Source organism: Culex pipiens, chromosome 3 (assembly GCF_016801865.2).
Source record: "Culex pipiens pallens isolate TS chromosome 3, TS_CPP_V2, whole genome shotgun sequence".
Lineage (NCBI taxonomy): Eukaryota > Metazoa > Arthropoda > Insecta > Diptera > Culicidae > Culex > Culex pipiens.
The window spans coordinates 119,681,257-119,708,005 of NC_068939.1; the positions used below are offsets into that span (position 1 = coordinate 119,681,257).

Sequence of the window (26,749 nt, forward strand, 5' to 3'; positions counted from 1 at the left end):
TACAATTTATCATTGACCGGTATTATTTTTTCTTGTTTTCACTTTTTGATTTTCTTATTACATTTTAAAGATTTTTTTCTGGCTTTTCTTGCCCCGTTACGCAGAAAAAAATATGTGAATTTACTCGACACAGAAAAAATAAATTACATGTAAACTTAGTTGATGTAAACGTATAATTTGTTGCAAATTTACATCAAATTGCATTTGAATTTAAATGTTTAATGACGTGCAAAAGTGTTACATCATAAATGATGTAACATTCGGAAATATTTTTTTGTGTGTATATAACAAAAATAAAAAAAAGAATATATTTATAAAAGAAATATTAAATTTGAAATATGTACAATAAATTTAAAATTGTGGTTACTTTAAAATCCAAACCACAACACAGATAAAAACAAATAATTTTTAAATGTCTTTTAAGCTATCGAAAAACTGCTATCCTTGTTTCGATTGAAGTGTAGACTATCACCAATTAATATTTTTCTATGGGGACCATCCACAAACCACGTGGACACTTTTTTTTGGAAATCTTAACCCCTCACCTCATCGTGGACAATTTTCATACAAATAAAATCTTTTTTGTATGGAGCGTGGACGATCAACAACCCCCCCCCCCCCCCCCCTGTTCGTGTTTTTCAATCCTGAAATGTTGATGATCTGCAAATTTGGTGTCAAGGGGAGTTGATGGCGCACTCCGAATTCCGATAAAAACGTATTTTTCATCGAATACAAGCACAAAAACACTTTCAAAACTTCTGCCATTTTTCGTTACTCTACAGTAAAGTTTTTTGGGACATGTCATTTTAAGGGAAATTTGAAGTAGGTACCTACATTTCAAATCTGTACAAACCCAGAAGGGTATTTTTTTTAAATTTAGAACCAAAATTTCATTTTAAAATTTTGTGATGATTGCAACATTATGGGATTTTTGTTTAGGCTAAAAAGCAGATTTGTTTCACACACACAATACTCACATACCACAGCACGCTCGTGTCGCGTTCAAAATAACCCCCCAAAAATCGATTCTTCACTGCACACATTAACACACATGACATACTGCAATCCCGTTGCATACACACAGACGCCGTGCACCGCCCCTCTGTAGAAGTTAATTAGTGCATTCATATTTGACACTAGGTCAAGCCGATTTGTCATCTGTCACCCCGTCCAAAAAAAAAGTAAGAAGAGCACAGGGGGTTGGAAACTCCGGCCCTCTTTTTTACTGCATTCAGCTGAATAATTGATTTCTCTCTTGTTGTTTTCCCCGCCCTCCCCCTCCTCTCTTTGCACAACGTGCCCGCCACAACAATAACATGCCAATTTACACGCGGGATCCAACGAAAACAAAAACAAACAAAAAAAATCTGCCTCTTAATTAAAATCGGCCGCGTTCACACACTCACAACAACGCCACAGGTGACGATGATGATGATGATGATGAGGAACGGTCCTCTTCCGGGGCCGGTGCCACTCCGTCCAAGGGTCAGTCGACCTCGACCGCGACCAGCCAGCAACGTTACATAGTCGAAACCATCACGATGACAACCGTTACGGAGCGACGGATCGTCCAAAAAACCCAAACCGATACCGAACCTCCTCCTCCCGTCAAAAACCCCCCAATCCCGGCGCCACGTCACGTGGCCCCAGCCTCCTCCTCCTCCTCCACCACTACAACCTCTTCTGGCATCGTTCCAGCAGGATCGAACGAGGCCGGCTCCACGGCGGTCCCGCCCTCCAGCAACGCGGACCTGCGAACGCTCCAGCAACAACAACAGAAGCAGCTGGCCCAGCAGCTGCAGCGGCAACAGTCCCAGGATGGTGGCCAACCGCCGCCAACCGGGGCGACACCTGCCGGTGGCCATTATGAAATCGGTGGAAAGCACAAGCCATTAAGCACGGCCCAGGCGATAAGTGGCATCCTGAAGGGTGGCAAGCTGTGGAAGAACGAGCAGCAACCGGGCCAAAGCCAGCAACAGCAGCAGCAGATGCAGCAACAACAACAACAGCTACAACAGCAGCAGCACAATCAACAGCAGCAGTCGGCGGCGCAGGTAAATGTTGTGGAAGAAGTTTTCTATTTTGATACTTGGTTTGGAAAATGGGTAGAAAATGTACGTTTATACAGACTATAACAGAGAGATAGAAAACCAAACTTGCAACCCCACTCCCCAAAGTTAGTTAACTAAAGAGCAATTCTCTACGAAATCGGTCTTTTTTCTTAAATTTTAATTTTTGTATTTTTTAATCCGACTGAAAATTTTTTGGTGCCTTCGGTATGCCCAAAGAAACCATTTTGCATCATTAGTTTGTCCATATAATTTTCCATACAAATTTGGTAGCTGGCCATACAAAAACGATGTATGAAAATTCAAAAATGTGTATCTTTTGAAGGAATTTTTTGATCGATTTGGTGTCTTCGGCAAAGTTGTAGGTATGGATATAGACTACACTGAAACAAAATGATGCACGGTAAAAAACTTTTTGGTAATTTTTTATTTAACTTTTTGTCACTAAAACTTGATTTGCAAAAAACACTATTTTTATTTTTTTTGCATGTTTTAGAGGACATCAAATCGACGGCAACATTTCAAAAGGCAACATGTACATTTTGACACTTTCTGGGTTATTGCATATTCTGAAAGTACTCCTAATAAGCTACCTCTCCACCAAAAATGAGCAAACGTTACTTCAATGAAATCGGTTTAATAATGATTTTAAATAAAGTAACATAAACAAAATCTCTGGCATCAGCAGTGCCTGTTTATATAGCCCTGTCAAACTGTCAAATAAAATACTACATGAACCTCGTGACGAAAAAAAGCATCATGAAAAAGACGCCATCTACATTTGTCGACGAAAAACGAATAACAAAACTTTCCCTCCACTTGCAAAAAGCGTCATGTACATTCGGCGAAGAAAAACGAATCATAACAAAGCTTCCCCTCCAACGACAGCAGGGTGATATAACACTTGAAGCACCAACGGGGTCAAAACTTACGCGAAGCACCAAGGGGGTAAAAAAAGTTGGAAATGCAACTTCAACCGGCTGTATCTCAGTGAAAACTCAACCGATTTGGATGATTCTTGTTGCATTCAATCCGGAAGGTAGATCCAAAACAGATGCGTCTACCTTAAAAAATAATAAAAAAGGCATTTCTAACTTTTTTCCAAAAGTTGTATGAGCCGGTGAAAATGCATTTCCAACTTTTTTGACCCCGTTGGGGCTACAAGTGATAAACATTGGTGATTTCAAAAGAAGTTATGTTTGTTTTTCTTAAATATACTGACAAAATCAATTAGGAATCAATGTTTTATTGAATATGAATGATCAAGTATCAATAAAAGCACCGTTTTTCATCATTTGTTATCATTAGAACGTCTTCTTTTGCTTTTTTATTAAATTGGGAATTGAAAAATGATGCCCAACATTCAAATGCGTTTTTCTCAAATCGCACGGTTTGTACATGATGCTTTTTGAAATGTTGCCGTCGAAATGCCAAATTTTCAGAAATTTCCAGGTTGTGCAAAAAATCTTTGAGCGAGTTATGATTTTTTGAATCAATACTGTTTTTTTCAAAAAATCGAAAATTTGGTCGCAAAAAATTTTCAACTTCATTTTTCGATGTAAAAACAAATTTGCAATCAAAAAGTACTTTAGTGAAATTTTGATAAAGTGCACCGTTTTCAAGTTAAATCCATTTTAAGGTGACTTTTTTGAATATAGTCGCAGTTTTTCATTTTTTTAAATAAATGCACATGTTTGCCCAATTTTGAAAAAAAAAATTTTGAAAAGCTAAGAAAATTCTCTATATTTTACATTTTTGAACTTTGTTGATACGACCCTTAGTTGCTGAGATATTGCCATGCAAAGGTTAAAAAACAGGAAAATTGATGTTATCTAAGTCCAACCCAAACAACACGCCATTTTCTAATGTCGATATCTCAGCAACTAATGGTCCGATTTTCAATGTTAAAATATGAAACAGTCGTGAAATTTTTCGATCTTTTCGAAAAAAATATTTTCAAAATTTTTAAACCAAGACTTACATTTTAAAAGGGCGTAATATTGAATGTTTGGCCCTTTTGAAATGTTAGTCTTGGTTTAAAAATTTTGAAAATATTTTTATCGAAGAAATCGGAAAATTTCAAAAATATTTCATATTTTAACATTGAAAATCGGACCTTTAGTTGCTGAGATATCGACATTAGAAAATGGTGTGTTATTTGGGTGGGACTTAGAAAACATCAATTTTCCTGTTTTTAAACCTTTGCATGGAAATATCTCAGCAACTAAGGGTCGTATCAACAATGTTCAGAAATGAAAAATAAAGAGAATTTTCTCAGCTTTTCAAAAATATTTTTTTTTTAAAGTGGGCAAACATGTGCATTAATTTAAAAAAATGAAAAACTGCGACTATTTTCAAAAAAGTCACCTAAAAATGGATTTAACTTGAAAACGGTGCACTTTATCAAAATTTCACTAAAGTAAATTTTGATTGCAAATTTGATTTTACATCGAAAAATGAAGTTAAAAATTTTTTGCGACCTATTTTTCGATTTTTTGAAAAAATCAGTATTGATTAAAAAATTCATAACTCGCTCAAAGATTTTTTGCACAACCTGGAAATTTCTGAAAAGTTGGCATTTGATGTCCTCTAAAACATATCAAAAAATAAAAGAAATTAAAAATAGTGTTTTTTTTGCAAATCAAGTTTTAGTGACAAAAAGTCAAATAAAAAACCACCAAATTTTTTTTTACTGTGTCTCATTTTTTTTCAGTGTAGTCCATATTCATACCTACAACTTTGCCGAAGACACCAAATCGATCAAAAAATTCCTCCAAAAGATACAGATTTTTGAATTTTCACCAAATCGAACAAAAATTGCCTTCAAATTAAACAGATTTTTGAATTTTCATACATCATTTTTGTATGGACAGCTGCCAAATTTGTATGGAAAATTATATGGAGAATCTAATGATGCAAAATGGCTTTTTCGGGCATACCGAAGGCACCAAAAAAGTTTCAGTCGGATTAAAAAATACAAAATTAAAATTCAAAAAAAAAAAGACCGATTTCGTGGAGAATTGCTCACAATTCTTTTTTGGTGCTTTCGGTATGCCCAGAGAAGCCATTTTGCATCATTTGTTTGTCCATATAATTTTCCATACAAATTTGGCTGCTGTCCATACAAAAATGATGTATGAAAATTCAAAAATCTGTTTAATTTGAAGGCAATTTTTGTTCGATTTGGTGTCTTCGACAAAGTTGTAGGTATGGATACGTACTACACTGAAAATAAATGATACACGGTAAAAAAAAAGTTGGTGATTTTTTATTTAACTTTTTGACACTAAAACTTGATTTGCAAAAAAACACTATTTTTTTCATTTTTTATTTTTAAATATGTTTTAGGGGACATCAATTGGCAACTTTTCAGAAATTTCCAGATTGTGCTTTTCAAAAATATCTTTTTCATAAGTGGACGAACATGAGCAGTAGTTAAAAAAATGAGAAACTACCACTATTCAAAAAAGTTACATAAAAATTGCTATACTTGGAAACGGTGCAATTTATCAAAATTTTACTGAAATACTTTTTGATTGAAAATTTGATTTTACATCGAAAAATGACTGAATCGAAAAATGAATGACTCAAAAATTCATAACTCGACCAAAGATCTTTTTTACAACCTGGAATTTTTTGAAAAGTTGGCATTTGATGTCCCCTAAAACATATAAAAAATTGAAAAATAGTGTTTTTTGCAAATAAAGTTTAAGTCACAAAAAGTGGAATAAAAAATCACCAAACAATTGTTTTACTGTGCACCATTTTTTTCAGTGTAGTCCTTACCTACAAACGCCAAATCGATCAAAAAATTCATTCAAAAGATACAGATTTTGGAATTTTCATTCATCATTTTTGTATAAACAGCTGCCAAATTTGTATGGAAAATTATGTTGACAAACTAATGATGCAAAATGGCTTCGTTGGGCATACCGAAGGCAATGAATTGCTCTGCTTTTAATATGCATTTGTAAAGTTATGCTTTTGTCATGGTTTTTTCTATGATTTTGTGTCTTTCTCTATCGTTGATCCCAAAATTTAAAATAAGCAAATGAATAAAGCTATATTAGTTATTAATATAAATACATAAATAAATGTAATGCAATATTTGAAAGGTTTACAATCGATTTTGATTTTTTTTTTCAATGAAAATAATTTTCTTTAATTTGTGTAGGGGAAGATTTCCCTTACACAGCCTTTTTAACAGAATTAAGTATCATTGAGCAAAGCCAAAACAATTTGACCAAATCTCACCACCTAGTCTCAATGCTTCAAACCCGGAAAAATAAAACCCGTCAAAACAATTCCGATAGACGAAGTTCATCCATCTGAAAGTTACTCGATCTCCTCCAAAATCCACGCAATGCGCAATCGTCCGAAAACAATTCGCTTGCACCAGATTCTCTGATTTACGTTCATTTATTCTAGAATTCCAACCAAAAGTTGAAAATTTTGATTGCCCTGTGCCTGTCCACCACCCCCGTCCTAGTCCATCACGATATCGCGATATTCATCAGGATCAGAATCGCGAGCTCGCGAGGATAAGCTAAAAATCGATATCGTGGTGGAGGGGGAGGGGGGACCAGCACCGTATCGCTCCTGGTGGCCCACATTTGCAGTCCGGGCACGTTCGCCATATAGCTAATAAAATGTTATTTGACGGGATGAAAAATTCATATCGCGCTGACTGGGTGGGAAAGAGGACATATTGCGGATCCAGGATCAAACTGCCATCGTGATACGAAGAGTGAGGAGAGAGCTCTTTAATCGCTAGCGTTCATCATTATGGAAATCACTCCGAGTCGTTCTCGACTCAAGCGTCTTTCGGTAAATCCTTGTCGCAGAATGTGGCAGGCAGTGATGGAAATTGCAGACATTTTGATTAATTACCTAATGACATTTCAATGATGCAAACATGTTTTTTTGAAGCAATCATAAACAATTTATCGCAAAAATTACAGATCAACAAATAATAAAACGTAAAAAAAATACTAGCATCACTGTCGTCAGTAAAAGGCAGTCTGGCTGCAGCTAAATCATCAAAACAGTTTTCTTCCTCGTGTTTCTTGTTTTCCGCACTGCGAGGTTTGCGATTTGTGGAAAACTGCCGGAAAAATCCACTCACTCGCTCGTTTGAATGTCGAGGTGGGCAATCTCGGTGGAAATATTGGTGGGAATGCAGCTCAATTGGATATTGCTTTCAGAAGGATTTCGCCGTAGTTCTTAGCCGTGGTTGATGGATTGGGGTTTTCAGTAATTAGTGGCGTTTTGTGAAAGTTTATGAATGTTTTCGAATTGAAAATTATATATCTGGAAAAAAAAGTTTTCTCATAACAATTTCATATGAATAAAAATCTCATATTGACATTTGTTCAATCCTTGTAAATTTCATGCATCCATCACAAATGGAAAGTATTTTCTTCGAAAAATTATAGATTTGAACAAACAGAGTTAAAGTTTGAGAATAAAATTAATTTGCTGTTAAATTTTCAAAAAAAGTAAAATTTTCCAATTTGATAATGTTTAAACAGTGGAAAAAGTAGACTTGCACATTTTTTTAAAGCCCAGAAAATAAACATAAAATTTTCTTTCTTTGGCAATATTGATCGTAATTCCAGTTGCTGAGATGTAGCCTCTTATAGTTTCAATCAGAGGTTACCAAAGTTTGACCAATTTTTTAATGATCATGTAAAATGGCCCTTTGACGCACCTGTAAATGATTTTATAATTCCTAGAAATTATGATTAAGTTTATGCCTATTATGTGAAACTTTTAAGAATTTGTAATTATAAAACTATATGGTTATATGAAACAAATATTTTGTTAAATATCTATCTTATCGTAACTATCTATTGAAACACGTTTAAATGTGATTAAAAAGAGTAAATAATGTCAAAATTTTCATCAAATATTTATTGAAATGTTATTTAAATTGTAAGAATATATTTTTTTTAATCCTTAAGCAACTTTTTATCATTAAGATTGCACATAATTTAAAAATAAATTACACACTTTTACGAAATTTTTGTCACCCATTCTTAAATATACAGCAGTTCCATTTGAAAGTTAAAGAAAAAAATAAAAGTGTTTCGATTTGTGTGTGTGTGTGCAACCAACCAAACAGGACCACGCGGTCGCTTCTTACAAATTGAGTTGTTTACATGTATTTTTAGCTCTCATTCTATACATGCAAATAACTCGCATAGGCATTTGGAAGGTGTTAGCTCTGCCGAGCTTCGGTGACCCATTTCTACGCTGGCTAGCCGAGCGCGAGGTACTTCAGCTTTGTCGACAAGCCCCGCCCTAAAGAACGTTTGGACCAATCGGATTCAAACGTTATTTAGAACTTCCGAACCCTTGTCAAATGGACAAGGACCCAGCGCGTATATAGTTGATGGTGGTAACAGCATTCCTAATTCCAGTCATAGCTCACCAAGTCGCGATGGCCTAGTGGTTAGCATTTTTGCTTACCAATCCAAAGGACGGGGATCGAACCCCGACTCGAGCGACTTTGATTTTTCGTACATGTTCAGAGTTTCAAGATTTATATTTCCTATACTTTTTCGTTGGGAGCAGATGGGAATCGAACCCAGGATCATTCGCTTACAAAGCGAACACCGTAACCAGTCAGCCACGGCCGCTCTTAAAAAATAAATAAATAAAAGTGTTTCGATTTGGCTCAAAATTTTTCTGGGGGTTCCTTGGCCAAAATAATTAGACCCGTATTTTTTTGTTTGGCCATTAGGGTGACCTACGCCGTGTTAGGGTGGTCCGAAAAATTGCCATTTTCGTCGATTTTCACAAAAAACACTTTTTTCAAAAAATCATAACTTCGCTCCATTTCAACCGATTTCAGCTGTCTTGGGTGCAAAAGAAAGATGATAAGTTTGACTTCCAAGAAAAAATAATGTGGAGTTTCAGAAATCTAGCCTAACATTTGAAAAAGTTTTATAAAAACATCAAATGCCGTTTTGACGGTGTCTGGACCAAAGAGGGGAACAGCATATAATTCCATCGAGAACCTAATGTTGGCATATCAGCACTTTGGTGTTCACTTACAAAGAAATTTAGTTAGTATTTTGAAAGCGTAATGGATTTTTTTTTTGCAACGGACAGGAAATATTGAACAAATTTTATTTTGTTTCAAGGAAACTACAGCTATACAGTTTTTAGTTAATTTTAGTGAGTTGTGTTGTTTTTCTTGAATGGATTAGGGGTCTAGCTCATTTCCCCGAATGACATTTCCCCGAATGCCATTTCCCCGAAAATCATATCCCCTAATTGACCACATTCCCGAATACCACTTCCCCTAATCAGCCACATCCCCGAATGCCATTTCCCCGAATATCATTTCCCCTAATCGGCTATATCCCCGAATGCCATTTCCCCTAATCGGCCATTTCCCCGAATGCCGTTTCCCCGAAGTGACACTTACGCCAGTTGCTGTTTATTTAAATTTAAATTTTGCCGATTTTTCATATCATCCTAATCCTAATCATCATTTTCGCTCAAGCCTTTTTCCATGACTAACAGTTATTTTCTTTCTCGATTTTACCGAACAAACAGCTTTTTCGGGTATGCTGTTGATTAAATGTTGTAAATTGGGTAGTAAAGCCCTTTGTAATTTTTTATGAACAACGGTAAACACGATTAAAAACCATTTCTGATAACGTTTTTTTTTATTTTTATGAAAAAAAAGTTATTGACAAGACAACATTTTTTCGATGGATCAACTATGGTCCCCTTGGAACGAGCTGTCAAGTAGGAGCTTTTCTACCAAGAAGGGCCGTGAAGTGATTTTTTTAAAATTGAATTAAAAATCCATTTTAAATCCTTTGCGGTCGTTCAAAGGGTCATTATACTTAGAAAAAAAAGCTTTATCGTTGTGAACAATAATATCACAAATTCACAATTTTCATTTTAGGACCCAATTACAGTCCAGATTCGATTATCCGAAGTTTCGAATATCCGAAGTTCGATTATCCGAAGGTTTGTATGGGACTTCGGATAATCGAATTACGAACAACATTTTTTTGTTTTTTTCTTTTTCTTGTTTTAAACATCAAATTTGAGTTCTGCAACCCCATTTTAGTCAAATTTGAATAGTTGATTACCTATTAAATAATAAAATGCATTTATTCAATATTTCAACACCGCCATATTGGCCGCCATCTTGGATTTAAAAGTTTTAATCCGAAGTTTCGATTATCCTAAGTGAATTTTTTCCGAGGCCTTCGGATAATCGAGTCTGGACTGTACTAGATTTTTTTTTTGTTCAATTAACATTTGTATTCAACCGCATAATTACCTAGATGTTGTTTTTGAGAAATTTGTCTTTTTTTCGAATTTTGTTCAAGAACCCAAAAATCGAACAAATAGGTACATAAGGCTGGTACAAATTTTATTTAGAGTTTATGATGATTATACTCTTCGCCAAATCCCAAACCAGCAATGTGAATAAAATGATCAGTGTGAACGGGGTTCTGTACTACGAAAATCGCACGGTATGTTTTTTGAATCATAAAAGAAAACAAAACTTCTATTGCATTGTTATTATCATGTCTATAAGAAAAAAGTATTTGTTTTGAGAATATATAAAAAAAAGTCTGTAACAATATTCATTGTATTTGAATGAATATTATCAAACCTTTCAACACCCCTTCCCCCTAAAATGCTACGTCTGTTCTGAATGAAGCCAAAAAGAAAGTTGATCATTCAAGGCCAATACGAACCTTTCAAGAAATATTATAAGTAGTTTGATGTGTTAAAAATTGCCATCAATTTTTTTTCTTAAAAAATGCTATTTCCCCGAACGCGGTCAAGCGGAAATGCCCGGTGCCCAGGAGCGCGCGCGCGCTCCGGGGCAACGGGCATTTCCGCTTGACCGCGTTCGGGGAAATGGCATTCAGGGAAATGACTATTCAGGGATACGACTATTCGGGTAAGTGGCATTCGGGATTGTGGCCCATTCGGGAAAATGGCATTCGGGGATGTGGACGATTAGGGGAAATGGAAAATTCGGGTAAATGGAATTCGGGGAAATGACAATTAGGGGAAGTGTCTTTTCGGGGAAGTGGCATTCGGGGAAATGTCCCTTCGGTAATATGGGTTTCGGGGAAATGTCATAGATTCGTTATTTTAATAACAATCCAATAACAAAAAAATCGTAGCGGCAAATAACAAAACTTGTTATAAATAACATAAAATGTTATTGGACTAGTATTTACAAATAACACAAAACGTTATTCCCAAGTTATTTCCGTCTGCTCGGGTTTTAATAAAAACAGTTTTAAGCGGGTTGATCAAACCATTAATTTAATACCTTCCACCTTTCTTCTTCCAAACAGCACGAGGACTCCACGAACGTCACGTCGGACGAGGAAACGAGTTCGAAGCGGTCGGTCCGCTTCACCGAAGAGTCCACCATCCGGGACGGCTGCTGCGACGGCGAGGTCCAGTCCGGGCTGGGCGAAGGCGAAATGGGCTCCGGCAAGCCCATCAACTACATGTCCGACACGCTCAAACGGCACTCCTCAGGTCTGTTCCACAACGCGCTGCGACCAAACTCGGCCGTCCGGCAGCTCTTCCCCCAGTCACTCACGTCCGCCGGAGCGGTGGCGGCCACGGTAATGACCGCAACCACGACGATGGCCACGATGGGAGCGATGCCGGGTGCGGTGTGCACGACCAGCGCCGGTGCGGCCCCGGGTGGCCATCCGACGGCACTGACGCAGGAAGCGCTGAAGGCGTTCGACGACTCGAAGAAGGCCACGCTGGTCCACCAGCACAGCATCACCAGCAATAGCAGCAGCTGTAACATTCCGGCGTGCAACTCGACGGCGAACTCGGTCACCGGAGCGGGCGGAAGTCCGGGGGGTCCTGGGGAGACGGACACCATCCGGAGGACGATCGAGCGGAACGCGCTGCGGCGGTCACTCATCAAGTATGAACCAAAGTGAGTTTGGGGGTCGGGATTGGGGGTATTTGTGATTTTGGATAGGGTTGTCCAGTGTTTAATACGTTTTCGTTAGGTTGAGCGGCGATGTTGACAGTTCTTTAAGATACTTCAGAGAGGATGAATCTTTTCGCTCTCTTCTGCAAATTTGTTTGGAACACAACTTAGAGATTTAAAAAAAATCCAAAATCATTTAAAAAACTGAAAAGTTGTAGTTTTTAACAGGTCTTGTCTTGTTTGGTCTTTTGTCTTCTTGTCTTCTTGTCTTCTTGTCTTCTTGTCTTCTTGTCTTCTTGTCTTCTTGTCTTCTTGTCTTCTTGTCTTCTTGTCTTCTTGTCTTCTTGTCTTCTTGTCTTCTTGTCTTCTTGTCTTCTTGTCTTCTAGTCTTCTTGTCTTCTTGTCTTCTTGTCTTCTTGTCTTCTTGTCTTCATGTCTTCTTGTCTTCTTGTTTCTTGCCATGGCTTCAAAAAACTTAATTAGTAGCATCAAACTTAGACACTGGCGACCCTGCTAAAATTTTTCAAAACGTAGTTGGATTCAAATGTTTCACGATTCTAAAATGGATATAAATTGTTCTTTCTAAAGTCTACTTTGAAGGGATATGTTTTGCCATAAGATAGGACGAATGCGGCGATTTATTTTATTCAGAAAGCAACTCAATTGAGAAATCAAAACCATTTTTATAAATACAATTCTGGCGAATTCCCTCGCCGCTAAACAATCAACACTGCGCGGAAATTTTCCTCCCAGCTTCGGTGGAAATGATTGTGTTTCGCGGAACCGCTTGTCTTCTCACAAAAATATGTTAATCACAACGTTCGCCGAAATCATAATCAGTGCGACCGCAGGAATTTGCCCCACGGACTAGAAGCTTTTCTTTGAAAATTCTCATTTTATTTGGTACGCATATTTGAGAGAATTTAAGCTTTGGAATGCAGTCATGTCTATGATTTTAACTATTTTCTGTTACATTTCTTGAATTTAATGTTTTTTATCCGTTAATTTCATGTACTCCATAGGAAAAAGATCCCCGTCAAGGACGTGACCTCGCTGGAGGAGCGAATCCGTCAGTTGACGTGCGACATCGACGAGCCGATTGACGAGGGCGCCGACGGCAACGAGGGCGACCTGAGCGAGCTGGAACGGCGGGACAGCCCGGCCGGCGAGGAGAACCCCCAGCAGCCCAAGTACATCCCGGACAAGAGCTTCTCGCCGAGTTCGTCGGCGTCGAGCTCGTCGAGCGGGTCGAACGGGTCGACGTACAAGAAGATCACCGACCTGTTCCACCGGGACCGGCGGCAGGAGAAGATCCCGGAGGCGGACGAGAATCCGATCGTGATCATTCCGCAGGTGAGTTGGGTTAGTCTCTGGTGGTTTGGTGGTGCCGGGTCGGACTAGATTGATGAGTGTTTGGTGTTACATTCGTTACAGGACTGCCGTTGTCCGGCTGGTCCTGACATTGGCATGGGCGTACAGATCCAGGGCGGACACACACAGATTCATCAGCCACCGCAGCAGCGCCAGGCCGACTCGCGGCGCCAGTTCCTCTCGACGTTGGCCCCGCTGACGGCGTGCGTCGCCGGTCAACGGGACGACCTGTCGTACTACACGTTGGCCCATCCGGGCGATCGGAACTCGCTGGGAAGTTCGCAGTGTACCGAGTACAGCCTCGGGGACATTGACGCAGCGCTGCACGACGACGACGGCAAGAAGGTGGCGCCGGATGTGATTGCCGGAACGCCGGGCCAGGAGTCGGACGAGCTTGCGGCGTTTGTCCAGCAGGAGGGCGCTCGCACCGAGCGACTGAAGAAACGGTACAGCACGGAGACGTCCACGTCGGCACCCGCGTCCGGGGCAGGGTCGGACGACGACGAGCACAACGACTACGGGTTCAACTCGCGGCCCTCGGTGCGGGGCATCAAACCGCGGTTCGGATCGACCAACGAAATCCTGCAGCAGATGCAGGCCCAGCTGGCCGCGCCGGCCGCACCACCGGTAAGTCTAGTCTAACAAATTCGAAGAAATTCTCTAGTCTCAACCGATTCTCCATCCCGCAGCCAAAATCCTCATCCAGCGTGGCCAACGCCCCGACCCAGCCCATCCAGTCGAACACACTCCCGCGGCCACACACCTCCAGCAGTTTACAGCTGGCGGCGGCCAAGCAGCAAATCACCACCCACCAGCACACGGCCTCGTGGAGTTACTACCCGGTCGACAACGGCACCGGCGGCGGCGCCCAATCCAAGGCCGTCGCTACCGTCGCGGCCGGCACCAACATGGTCACCGCCGTCGATCCGCACGGCAACTACTACCACATCCCGGCCCAGGCCCGCCACAGCTACCACGGCCAGGAGGCGATCTACCAGAACTGTGCCCAACTCCCGGCCGGCAACATCCAGGCCAACACGGTGCACGTGCAGTCGCAGCAGATTCACACCCAGCACCACGCCGTCCACCACATCCATCCGGTGGCGGCGGCCGGCGGAGTGATGCCCGGCAATCCGGTCGCAGCAGCGGCGGCGGCGGCCGCGTACGGCAAGTTCGCGCGCAGTCCAACGCGAAGGCCGGAATCGCCGCCGCCGCTGCGCAACTACCACCAGACGATGGTGCTGATCCCGTACAACGCCGAAACGTACCAGCGGTACACGGCCCAGGAGCAGGAGAACTACCGCCGGCAGCACAATATCGTTGAGTATCAACAGGTGAGCCGGTTTGAACCTGTGTGATTTTAGTAGAAATGCTTACCTTACGATTTCACGAACTAAACTCATCGCCAATCGCGCATTTCCCACAAACACCCGAAAGCTGTGCGTGTGTGTGTGTGTTGGTTTGTGTCTGTAAAATAGAGGCTTTTGGGTTGTACTAGACGTGTGCCGTAGTTAGGATTGAACAATAGATGAATTGCACTAGCAAATAAGATGAAATATGTAATCACTTTCATCACATGAGCACCTAGAAGCGGCGACGGAATCAGTGTAAAATAACAAAATTTATTCGATTTTACATCAAAACTAAGCATTAAATACTAACGAAATGTTTCGAGCAAAATGCACTAAAAAATCTAAACAACGAAAACGATCATTAGTTGCTCATAACTGGAACATCAGATAAATTTTAAAGATAATTCTAAAATCTGTTGTTGAATATGTGTAAAAAGTTCTGGTAAAAAATAATAAAATAATAAATGAGATGCTTGCACAACAATCTTCTTCCCCTTAAAATATTCGATGTAAATTTCATGAGATATGTATTTTTAGTTCGAATATTGTATTCTGAAGTTATTCTTCTAAATAATGTTTAAATTCGTTTTCACACAAAAAAATCACCTTTCGATTGTTTAGACATTGGCAGTATAAGTCATTGACCTTGTATGAAAATCAATGATTGTTTTTTAAGTTACCATACTCATTTGAGGAATTCGACGACGTTTTTATTTTCGTTAGTTCACTTTTACACGTTTTTGTATGAAAATAAACAATTTTCAGCTTCACTAAGAATGTATTTAAAAGTCAAAACATCGCCAAAAGATTGACTTTAATGGGAAAGTCAATGCTCTGCATCTTTTATCCAAGGGTCAAAAGCGCTACGACATTTTTTTTTAAGTTATCCTTGAATCTGAAAAATACATTGATCATTTTTTTGTTTCTCCGGGTATCAATGGTTCACCCGCAACTAGAGGGTGACGTACTAGAATTCTAGGATTTTTTTCCCAAGACTTTTAAGATTTTTGCAACCTTATATTCCCGGAATTTTCGAACTGTATGTTAATCTTGTGAACAAAAAACACTGATAACAACGCGAATTTGATGTTTATATATAAAATATTTTTAAAATTTTATTTAAGTCACTACCGCCAACTAGGGAAAATCGAGATTACAGTTTGAATAGGGATAGGTGATTTTAGAGCAATAAATTTTGAAATCGGTGTACTAATGGAGTGCTTCCGTTCGATCAGTTTTTGCTTTTTTCAACAATGTCCACGTGGACACTTTTTTGAAATCTAAGACTCCCCCCCTCCACACTCCCCTCTCCCCGGGCAGACGGTAATAACAAAATTCATACCATTTCAATAACAAATACTGTTAAAATAACTGGAATTGTGATGAAATCTTCTTGAGAAATCCATTTTTGCATTAGAGCTAAATAACAGTTTATGTTATCTTAACAAAATTTATTATTTGGTATGATATTAGTTGAAAGCCAAAACAACTTTGAAATAACATTTTTTGTTATGAAAGAATACCTCCAACTGTTATTGGGATGATCGGATCAGTTGTTAAAATAACAAAAAAAAATAACAAAGATTTGTTCGAAGAATAGGTATCTAAAAATGATATTAGTCTGATATTAAAATAACAATCCAATAACAAAACATTCATAACGACGAATAATAAATATTGTTATAAATAACATAAAATGTTATTGGCCTAGTATTTTCAATATCAATAAAATACTAAAAAAATGCGAAACTACTTATTTTTGAAAATACTCAAAGTTAGAGTTATTGTATTATGAGTATCAAATGATGGGGAATTTTTCATACATTTCGAAAGTAATAATACATTTTGTCAAAAAAAATTTTTTAACAAAACTGCGTATTTTTGCAAAATTACTCAAATTTTGTTTATACATTTCGATAATAGTAATACATTTTGAAAAAAATCGCCATCCATTGATACCTTTACAGTACAGACTCGATTATTCGAAGCCTCGATTATCCGAAGGTTTGTATGGAACATTAAACATCTAATTTCGAGTTATATTTTAGTCAAATCTAAATGTTTGATTTCTTTTAAATTTAAAAATGCTTTTTTATTTGTTATCGTCGCCATTTTGGCAACCATCTTGGATTTTAAAATTCTAAATCATTTTAGAGTAGTTTATGGGTCATTTCTCGACTCTCAAAAATTAAATATAAAATGATGATTTGATTATCCGAAGATTCGATAATCCGAATTGATTTTTTTCCGAGGCCTTCGGATAATCGAGTCTGGGCAGTATTATAAAAAAAAATTATTATTTCTTCGAAAAATCATTGCTTTGTGAAAATTATGAGTTGTTTCAAGAAATTGTCCTATTAGTTTCGAAATGTACGAAACTTGTTCGATCGTTTGATACCCGTAAGTTAAAAAAAATGTTTTAGTAGTTTTCGAGAATATCAGTTTTGTGAAAATTTTAGTATCGGAAAAATGTATTATTTCTATTGAAACCTATGAAAAATTTCCTATATTGTAAGAAACTATGTTTAATACTTTTTCGAAAATACGTAGTTTTGTGAAGTTCGAGTATTTTCTTAAGAATGTGTTATTTGTATCGCAAAATATGAAATATTCCCGTTCAACTGACAATATGCCATTGGAAAAAAATGGTTTTTTAGTACTTTTTCAAAAATATGTAGTTTTGTTAAAATTTGGAGTATTTACGAAATTGTCCATTGTATGAAAAAAATCCGATCATTTGCTACTCATTTTGTTAAAAAAAAACTAAAATTTCAAGTACGGTAAAACTTTGATACTTTGATAGCCGTGTGGTGACTTTGATAGGTTTGAGGTTTTTCCGCAAAATGAAGAGTACAAATTAAATACGTACGGAATGGTTTGGAACCATACTGCCCATGGTAGAGAAATACTCAAAGTACCTCAAGAAGAACCTTTCATAACATTTTGAAAGGTTTAAAAAGTTAGTTAACTATTATTAAGAAAATATTGATGAAAAGCATTATTTCAAACTTCTCAAAGTGTCATGATTTTCTCAATGAACATGATTTTGAATCGGAAAATGGAATACATTTTCGAATTCTTTGGACTATTTTCCACTAGGAGAAGGTAAACTAATGTTGTAAATATTAAATAATATGTGTTTTTGAAACATAATTCAAAAAAATTCCGAATTTATAGGCAATTTCAGTTGAACAAATTTCATATGAAATGTGAAAACTTGTGATTCGTGCTTCGAATTCAGTTTAAAATGTAATATTAATCGATAATATTGTGAACAATACTAGATTTAACGAATTTCAGGCAAAATTCCGACTTTTGAACAACTTTACCTAAAATTTATATGTATTTTGTTAAAAAGCCTTTAAACTTAGTTAACTTAATATAAACATTGATTTTTTTTCTTGAAAACTATATCATCAACCTTAGTAATGGAAAATGAAGTTTGAACACCTATAATCTGATTTTAACAAGAAAAACTATAACTATCAAAGTCACCCCGGAATTTAAAATGAGAATTTTTAACGTTACTATTTTTTGAACTATAAGAAAAATAACTTTTTCCAGAAATAGTGCATGAACTTTGTGTGGCCTACCCCAGTACATTTTTTAAAAATAATAATCTTGAGAAAAATCTTTCCAGTTGAGAAATATTCAGAAAATAAATTGAAATCCTATCAAAGTCACCCCAGTTTACGGTATGTTTTTTTCTTCGAAATTATGTAGTTCTGTGAAATTTTAAGTACTTGAAAAAATATCACTATCGAATCATTTGATGGGTATCATTGCAATAACTATAATTTTGAGCCTTTTTACAAACAACATCGTAAAATACAAAAACATGAAAAATATGTATTTTTGTGAAAATTTCAAGTAATTTTAATTGCAATAGCTGACATCATCTCGATTCCCGAATTAAATCTTCAGCTCAGTGATACAGTCGACAATCGTGCACGGGTGACCTGAACGGTGTTCAAAACTTAAATCTCCACTAATCGTTTATTGTTTGTACTATTATATACCAATTCAGCATGCATTAATTTGTAGTTTAGCACGTTTTAAGATCACAAATACTCGCAAACACACACACACACACTCACACCCACATACATCGCATCCCATTCGACTTTTCGACTCCCTTTTCCCGCTCAAAATTCTCGCCCTCAACTCACCATCTCTTGTTTGTTTTCTTTTTTCTCTGTCCCGCTCGTTTCCGTCCCGGCCCCCCTTCTTCACAGGTCACCCAGCAGACGATCCGCGTCCCCGTCGGCTATCCGCTGCCCGGCATGCAGCTGCACGTGGTCGCCGGCCGAGGTGCCCTTCCGCCCCACTACTCCACCCTGCCCCGGCTCGGCAGCAGCAGCAGCAGTTCCGGCACCTCCGGCAGCATTGCGGCGGCCACCTCGGCCGCTTCAACCAACTCCGGTCCACCGCCGCTGCCTCCACCGCAGGGAAAACCACCGGCCTACAGTCAGTACGCGTCGCAGCAACCTCCGCCCCTGCAGGAGAAACCGCCGGGCCTGGTCAAGTTCACCGGCGAGCGGGGAGCCCCCGAGGGTGCGGCCAGCGTTCAACCGGCGGATGCCGCCAGCATGCTTTCGCCAACCTCCGCCGGTCACGGACCACCAACGTTGGGCGCCGGCGCCTCTTCCGCCCAAGGTGGGGCTGGCGCTGCGCCCTCTCAACAGGGTGCGGTCTTTTACGCCATGAACGTCTGACACGGCGATTAGATAAATGTCACGATACGAATTGAGCAGCAGCAACAGCAACAAGTTGAATCTACTAGCTTTACTACCGGTAGCGAAACAACACAATAATCATAGTCATGTAGCATAGCTGAAGCAGCAGCAGCATCAAGTGGCCTGGAGTAGACACCCTGTCCCGAAGAAAAAGATCGCCGAGAAGGAGCAAGACACCAAGTAAAACAACGACGTTGTCCCTTCCGCGTAGAGTCCACCGCTCAACTGTAGTTATTCAACACGGCTCAAAACACGCTCTCTCTCATCTCATCTCAAGCGACGGGTCAGCAACTGATCTTGATCGCGCGGGAACCCAATTGAACTGAGCTTTCTCTACCCCTTTTTCTCTAGTTATCCTATCGTTGAAACGAAAAAGTTTATGTTTAGTTGGCACCCTGTTCACTGTTGTAAATATGTGCACTGTCTCTGTCTATGTTGGTTATTAGGTTTTAAAAAATGGCGGATATTCCACGAAAGGAGGAATGTAAAAATATTAACTTTATTTTATCGAATGTATAAAATCAAATTTCTGCGAAAGCAGCGATTGAAAAAGGAGTCGAATCCGTACTACTCTGAAGGTAGAGAAAGATTATCAACGGCCTGATTAAAGTTTTGGAAACTTTCATACATTTGTTGTTGCTAAAAGTGGCGTTTGTTTCGTAAAATGGATGGAAGGTTGGTTATTGTTTCAAATTGATTTTTTTTTGTGAAATCATGCAAAAAATATTCTTGTTTTCTTAAATTGATCAAATGTAAATTTAAAACATTGTTTAGAAATTCCGTTCGTAGTCAATCCTAAGAGAAAATATTTCCTTTACTCGTAGAAAAAAGTCCTGGAATACAGAGCTATTGCCAGGTTTTTACGTAAATACCAAAAAATGTTAAACCAACAGAGTTTCAGTGAAATGACAACAATCATAAACTATCTACAATCAGCCTACAGAAGTTGTCACTCATGACCCTGCCATCATTGTCAATATGATGTTGCCAAAACATCGTAGCAAACGGAGTGGTTGGTCACTTTTGCATATTTTGGAGGAAAACCGGAAATCCATTCGGTCCTGTCTAAATATTTCTGAAAAATTCAAAGTACACGTGTTTACAAATTCAAATCCGCTAAATCGAATCAGTTCAATTTGAATTTGTGAATCCACCCTGTATTAGAGCAATTCCTGCGGAAAACAGGATTTTTTCAGGTACTTTATTACTCTCCCCTCATTCCGATTTCAATTAAACTTTGTAGACATGTTATCCTGGGCTTATATAAGCAATTTTTTGAATATGGAACACCCGAGAATAACATTTGTGAAGGGCGTAAGTTATTTAAATATTTCTGTATTTCATAATTTATATATTCCGGTATTCTTACACCGTAGCATCGTATCAAAAAGTTTTCAAAGACAAACATGTAGGAAATTGGACGGGCTTTCTAAAAAAATACACTGAATTAAAATAAACATCACTTCTTGATTTTTATGTTAAAAAGTTAAATTTAAAGGTGACTCTACGATTTTTATTTCGGATTCGAACTACATTTGAATGAGCGAATCTGAGTCCGCTAATTAAAACGACTGACAGCTGTCAAAAGCTTGAAACCACGAGCTCGGAAATCATCGAACAATAGAGATATCTAAGCCCGATCTCCCGCACACTAGCTTACCATTTGTTTTTGCTGGCGGGTACAAATTTTAACCTAAAAGCCCTTCATGTACAAACACGCAATACATGCGCACGTAGATAACTCTATGGGGGTGAAATGACAATATCAGTTTGACAACCGGTTTTGATTTTCTGGCATCTTTTCACGGTCGAGGATAGGCCGAGGGCTTCTCAAAAAGGGTTCCAATCAAAGAAAAGTTATGGCTGAAGATTTTGATTTTAAATGACTACCCCAACATCAGGAACAAATATTGGACAAAAAACAAATACCTGTTGACAAAATTCAGCTGGAATCGCAAAGTTTTTTGGGTAATTTGCTGAAATCTAAATGAAAAATGACTGTTAAAACCATTGAAATTAATTTTATTGAAAATATTTATAATTCCACAAAACCGCAGTAACTTTTCAACTAAGGGTAATCTAGGCAAAAACAGGCAAGGTTACGCCCTATTGAACTGGTATTTGAATAGTAGTGCAATATATGACATTTTGAAGAACTATTTTTTCGTTAATTTATGCAGATGGTTATGTAACACATGAACAATATGACAAAGCTTTTGCTAAAAGCTCTATCTTTTTAACACATTCCGGCGTTGCATCGTCACCAACTTTTTTTTCGAAATATGTCTCGCATGATATCAAAATCATTTCAAAACTTAAATATTGTAATTTATATTGAATTTTTCACAAGTTGTTACTATGGACACGACATCGATTACCCCGTGACGTTGCAACGGAGTGGGAATTAGCGAAATTAAGACCGTTTTTGGTTTCATACAAATTAATAACTCACGTTTTCGTTTTTAAAAACTTTTTTCATAATTGTTATTGCAGAAAGATTTGTACAGTGCTGCCTCTAGCGGTGGCGAGCTCCAACAATTCGGCAAGATTTTCAGTCAGATGGGTTCAAGGGGTTTCAAAAATGAGAATTTTCCCTTCTATCCAGTATAAAACATTTAAATTTCAAAATTAATACCCCTCGTACATTGCTGCTGGCATAAACTTGTCAAAACCAGGTCTCTGCAAAGGCTGCCATCTTTTTTTTTTTTTTTTTTCTTCACAACTTATTTTTATTAGGTCCTTTTAGGTGCTGCGACCAGGTTAGGACCGAGGATCAAGAGTACAACAAATAATAAATAATAAAATAAAAAAAAACTGTAACTGAATTAGATGATCATTTTCTCGTGCCATGTGTCAGCAAGTGTGCGATCACGTCAATCTGTTCCTCGGGTGTCTTGCACTGCCTCAAGCGAACTCTGTATTCTCGGTAAATGGCCCACAGCTCCGATTCGCTGTACAGCATCCGTTCACCTTGTTGCTCCTTCGGGGTTGCACCGGTGCCGGCGCCAGTATTTTCGCTACTTCTTCCTGCGGGACGAGGATGTTTCTCTTCCGGTACCGCTCCAGGTAGCGGAGGAAAATCCGCCGCGGTAAACACAGCTCCTGCCGGAGTCTGTTTGTCCTTCTTCCATGCTGGCGGCTTCGGCTTGGACGCCTGCTGCCTCGACTGGATGAACTGCGCACGTTTGGGACAGCTGCGGTCCAGACCCTCGTGGGATCCAGAACAGTTGACACACTTCTTGGCTTGCGTTTCTTCTGCTTTGCACTTTTCTGTGCTGTGGGAACCCCCACAGCTGCTGCACCTGGGCTTGAGATGGCAGTTACTGGTTCCGTGACCGAACTGCAAGCAGTTTTTGCACTGGGTCACGTGCGGTTCCTTGTTCCGGTAGGCCACCCACCGGACGACGACTGGTCCCACCTTCTTCACCTTCATACTCAACTCCTTGAGACTGGTGTGTCCCTTGGGGAAGAGCACGATGAAAGGCGTCTCATCGATGGCGGGAAGTTGCTGCTTCCGCTTGATGGCGTGTACTGCCAAGGCGTCCAGTTGATGTTCCGTCTTGAGCAGCTCCTTGATTTTATTCGGCTCCACGTTCGGGAGACCTCGCATCACTACCCGGTGCGGTCTCGCACTGCGCTTTCCGTGCGTGTAGAACTGCACCTTGTTCTTCGTCAGGTGGGCTTGCACCGTGTCGAAGTCGTCGCTCGAGAAGCACGTAATTTTTGTGCCGTACCGCGTCAGTTTGTGTTCCGGCTGGACATCACATGACGACATCACCTTCGCAAGGCGGGCGAAGCTCATTTCTTTCACCACCAGCGGCGGCTGCTTCTTCTCCCCGGCTGACTTGCCGGTTGCTGGTACCACGATGTATTTTTCTGCTGCTGGGTTCGCATTGTTGATGTTGTTGCTCTCCTCCGCTAGCGGGCTGAACTTGTTGTTGCTGAGAAGTTTCTCCACATCGCCGTCGTTGCCGCCATCGCCGACGTTGATCTCCTCCTTCGCCTTCCTGCGGCGAACCTTGACCACCGGACGAAATTCGCCCCCGTCCTCTCCTCCTCCTTCGGAGTCTTCCACCTCCATGCTCGTCGCCGCCTGCGTCTTGGGTTGAAACCCGTCCGGTTTCTCCCACACACTTTTCCTCAAGGCCGCGTTCCAGTAGTACAGCCTTCCATCCTCAGCCCTGTGCTCCGTCCACTCACTCTCCGCCGTCGCGGCCGCCGCCATGGCCGTCGGCGAAAGTTAAAAAAAAAACACCGTCAAAAACGCGCTAAAAGCTCCAATCAAAGGACACACGTCTGCTCTGGGCAAGCTGTCAAACTGGAATGAAGGCTGCCATCTTAATGAAACCAAAACATTGCCAACACTACTAAACTACAAAAAAATTCGACAGGGGCTACTCACAAACACAAATGCATGGACTAGTATCAGACAGGGGTTACTCACGAATACAACTGCGTGAGCTAGTATGGTTTTGGTGACGGACGAGTCAGATCAGCTTGATATGACACCAACCTGTTATCCAAAAACCAAAAAAAAAATCTTTTTCAAGACCTTCCCTAATTTACATAAGAGTTATTCTTCTTTTAAAAAAACATCTCGCGACAATTTTTTTTTTATCAAAAGTACGGTCTGTCCACGCATCCTTCCTCCACTTTAGATTCTGCGAAATGTAGTTTTTTTCTGCGGTGAATACAATGCAGTAGGGTTGGCTGTTTTGTAATACATTTTTGGGCGTTCTCGGATGTACTGCAATTATTATAACGACAAGAATAGTGCTTGGGGCGTAATCTAATCGCGTTTGTGTTATAATAGACTAGATATTTTGGAACAAGCATTCCATTTCCTACAAACCGATACCAATAGAGAACAACGTAAAGCTCTGCAAATGTATTGCAAGCACATTTTCTCTGTGTCGTTACAACATTGTGAAAAAATTACCACTTTTTGGCTATATTTAGCTTTTCAATGGTTCTCAACAAACATAATATTACAGTTTCATTTATTTGTTTTATTATTGTTTATCAATACACTTTAATCATATTTAGTAGAAGAGGAAACTGCCAGCAATTTTAATGGTTTAAAACGTTTAAAAATCGGTTGAATTGAAATCGTTCAAAATTGTTTCTTGCGTATGAAGCATGTTTGTAATTGCTGATGAGCAGGAATCTGAATGGTCTTATATTTATTGTTATTCTGATGAAAACAAGATTTACAGGATTTCATATCAACTCTAGTTAGTATCTTATATAAATGAAACTTTGCCAGATGACTGAAAACGGATATTTCTCTTATTATGTTTTTGATTAACAAATGATTTTGAAAACGCAAAATACTAAATACTTTCAAACCAAATTATTTGAAACCATTTTATTTCCCACTTATTCCAAAGCTACTAACCAATGCGAATTTAACCCAAAAAAAATCTCGCAAAACTTGTAAAGAACAACTTGACTTAGTAGAACTAAAGCAGCGTAGCTTGTAGAAGCAACATCTCCTAATCCAAAGCAAGAAACCAACAAACCACAGTTAGTGATCCTCTCGCAGACTTGCTCAACTCTGCTCGAAAGAAGCGCCGGCGTTAGCAAAGAGCAAAAAAACGTGTAAATATAACACCAGTCACACAGACCATACCGAAGAATTATTACTTGAATAATGCATGTACTATAGAAAAAAGGTAAGCTTAGAGGTAAAACAGAGAGCAAAACCAAAATTGTAGTTAAAGAGAGAGAAAAATGAACACTTGCAGTATGATAAAGAAAAAACTCAAAAACAAAACACAATAAAATACAACAAGCTCAAGTCAGCACTTTTTGATGCGTACTCGCGTAAATTACTCACACAAACATAAAACACGTGTATTGAAAGTTAGTTTGGCCTCACAGAAAACACAATTCACTCAAAAAGGGAAAAATGAAACTCACTCATCAAGCTCACATAAAATAGTGCCAAAGGAAGACGGATCAAACTATCGATTGCAAGTTTTCGAGTTTTATTTGAAATTGTTTACTTTTAATTAAACGTAATTTTATACTTAGTTGTAATTCAACTGTTTATTTACCAAAGATTCTCCAAAATGTTCCACGTTTTCAGCTGTGTTATTTTGCTTTCAAAGAATCACAATGTCTTCTTGCAATTTGTTTTAATTATTTTTTAACCTATTAGTTTTAAACTATTTTTTTTAGTAAGTTAACATAAAACACAACGGTTGAAAAATAAAACAACAAAAAATGGGAATTAACTAGCAGTTAAGAATGATTTGTAAATCGCACAACTGAACATGAAAAAACCACTTTTTTGAGGAAAAAAAGAAGAAAACACGATTATATACATACTGCAAATATATAAATATAAAAAAGTAGTAAAAAACAAGAGTAGAGTATATAAACAGAATGAATGAAAAGCCGAACGTTTAGAACCAATGGCAAAACAATGAAAACAAGAAGAGTAAAAAAAAAGTAAAAGCATTTTCAAGTAAGGAAAACAAGCAAAGCACGAGAAGAAAGATAAATGTATAAATTCAAACAAGTAGTGGCAGCAAACAAGAGTGAAATATTTGCATTGCAGTTGAAAAAAATAAGAAGGAAAAACTCACAAAAACACACACTCTCTCACACGCTGTATGTGGAAATCTCAAGTAAACATTAAACAAAAAAACAACATACTAGTTTTGGCAGTGAATCTCAACAAAAAATCTATATATATTATATATTAAATATATATTTATTGGAAAAAAATTAACAAAAGTAAGATGAGCAAGGAAACAAGTCATTGAGAATGAATCTAGTGAAAATTGCTTGAGGCAAGAGGGAAAGGTAAACTTAAAGAAAAAGAAACCGTTTAAACTTGATCGTTATTTTGGAATGTTGAACTAAACAAAAAAAAATGAAGAAACTCTTAAACCAATGTGTAACTCTCACTTTGAAACCCCGTGGCTGCTTCGAAACGAATCCGGAAGGAAAAAAAAAGTTGTTTATCTCATCCCCCCCTTAAACTCACTCACTAAGCCAGAAAAAAAAACATTATTATTAAATTAAGCCACAACAAGGCAGAAGTTCTAGCAAAGAAAAGGGGAGGAAAAAAACAAAAGTGAAAAAAACCAGTGAATCGATTGATGAAAAAAAAACAACACATGATTAGTGAAGGATAGAATATTAAACTGAAAGAAAAATTGAAATAAATTATTGTTTTTAATAAAAATAAATCGGCTTTTTCTGTTTCATCTTGAAAACTCACGTGATGACGTCCTCTCATTTCTCACCTTCACCAAA

The 26,749-nt window shown here is 38.5% G+C and overlaps 1 protein-coding gene across 6 annotated transcripts in view; it reads left to right on the forward strand.

Moving 5' to 3' along the window:
• The window catches only part of LOC120413919 (uncharacterized), a 259,164-nt gene extending 239,193 nt beyond the window's left edge, over window positions 1-19,971 (forward strand). For 2 of the 6 annotated variants that reach the window (XM_039574893.2, XM_052711188.1), the window contains exons 6-11: window positions 1,699-2,054; window positions 11,417-12,024; window positions 13,044-13,383; window positions 13,456-14,019; window positions 14,082-14,726; window positions 18,980-19,971. In XM_039574893.2, the coding sequence (XP_039430827.1) occupies window positions 1,699-2,054; window positions 11,417-12,024; window positions 13,044-13,383; window positions 13,456-14,019; window positions 14,082-14,726; window positions 18,980-19,459 (2,993 nt within the window). In that variant the 3' untranslated portion in view covers window positions 19,460-19,971. The remainder of the gene's footprint in view (window positions 1-1,698; window positions 2,055-11,416; window positions 12,025-13,043; window positions 13,384-13,455; window positions 14,020-14,081; window positions 14,727-18,979) is intronic. The other 4 variants (XM_039574896.2, XM_039574897.2, XM_039574894.2 and 1 more) reach the window with 4 other exon arrangements.
• Window positions 19,972-26,749: the final 6,778 nt, after the last annotated feature.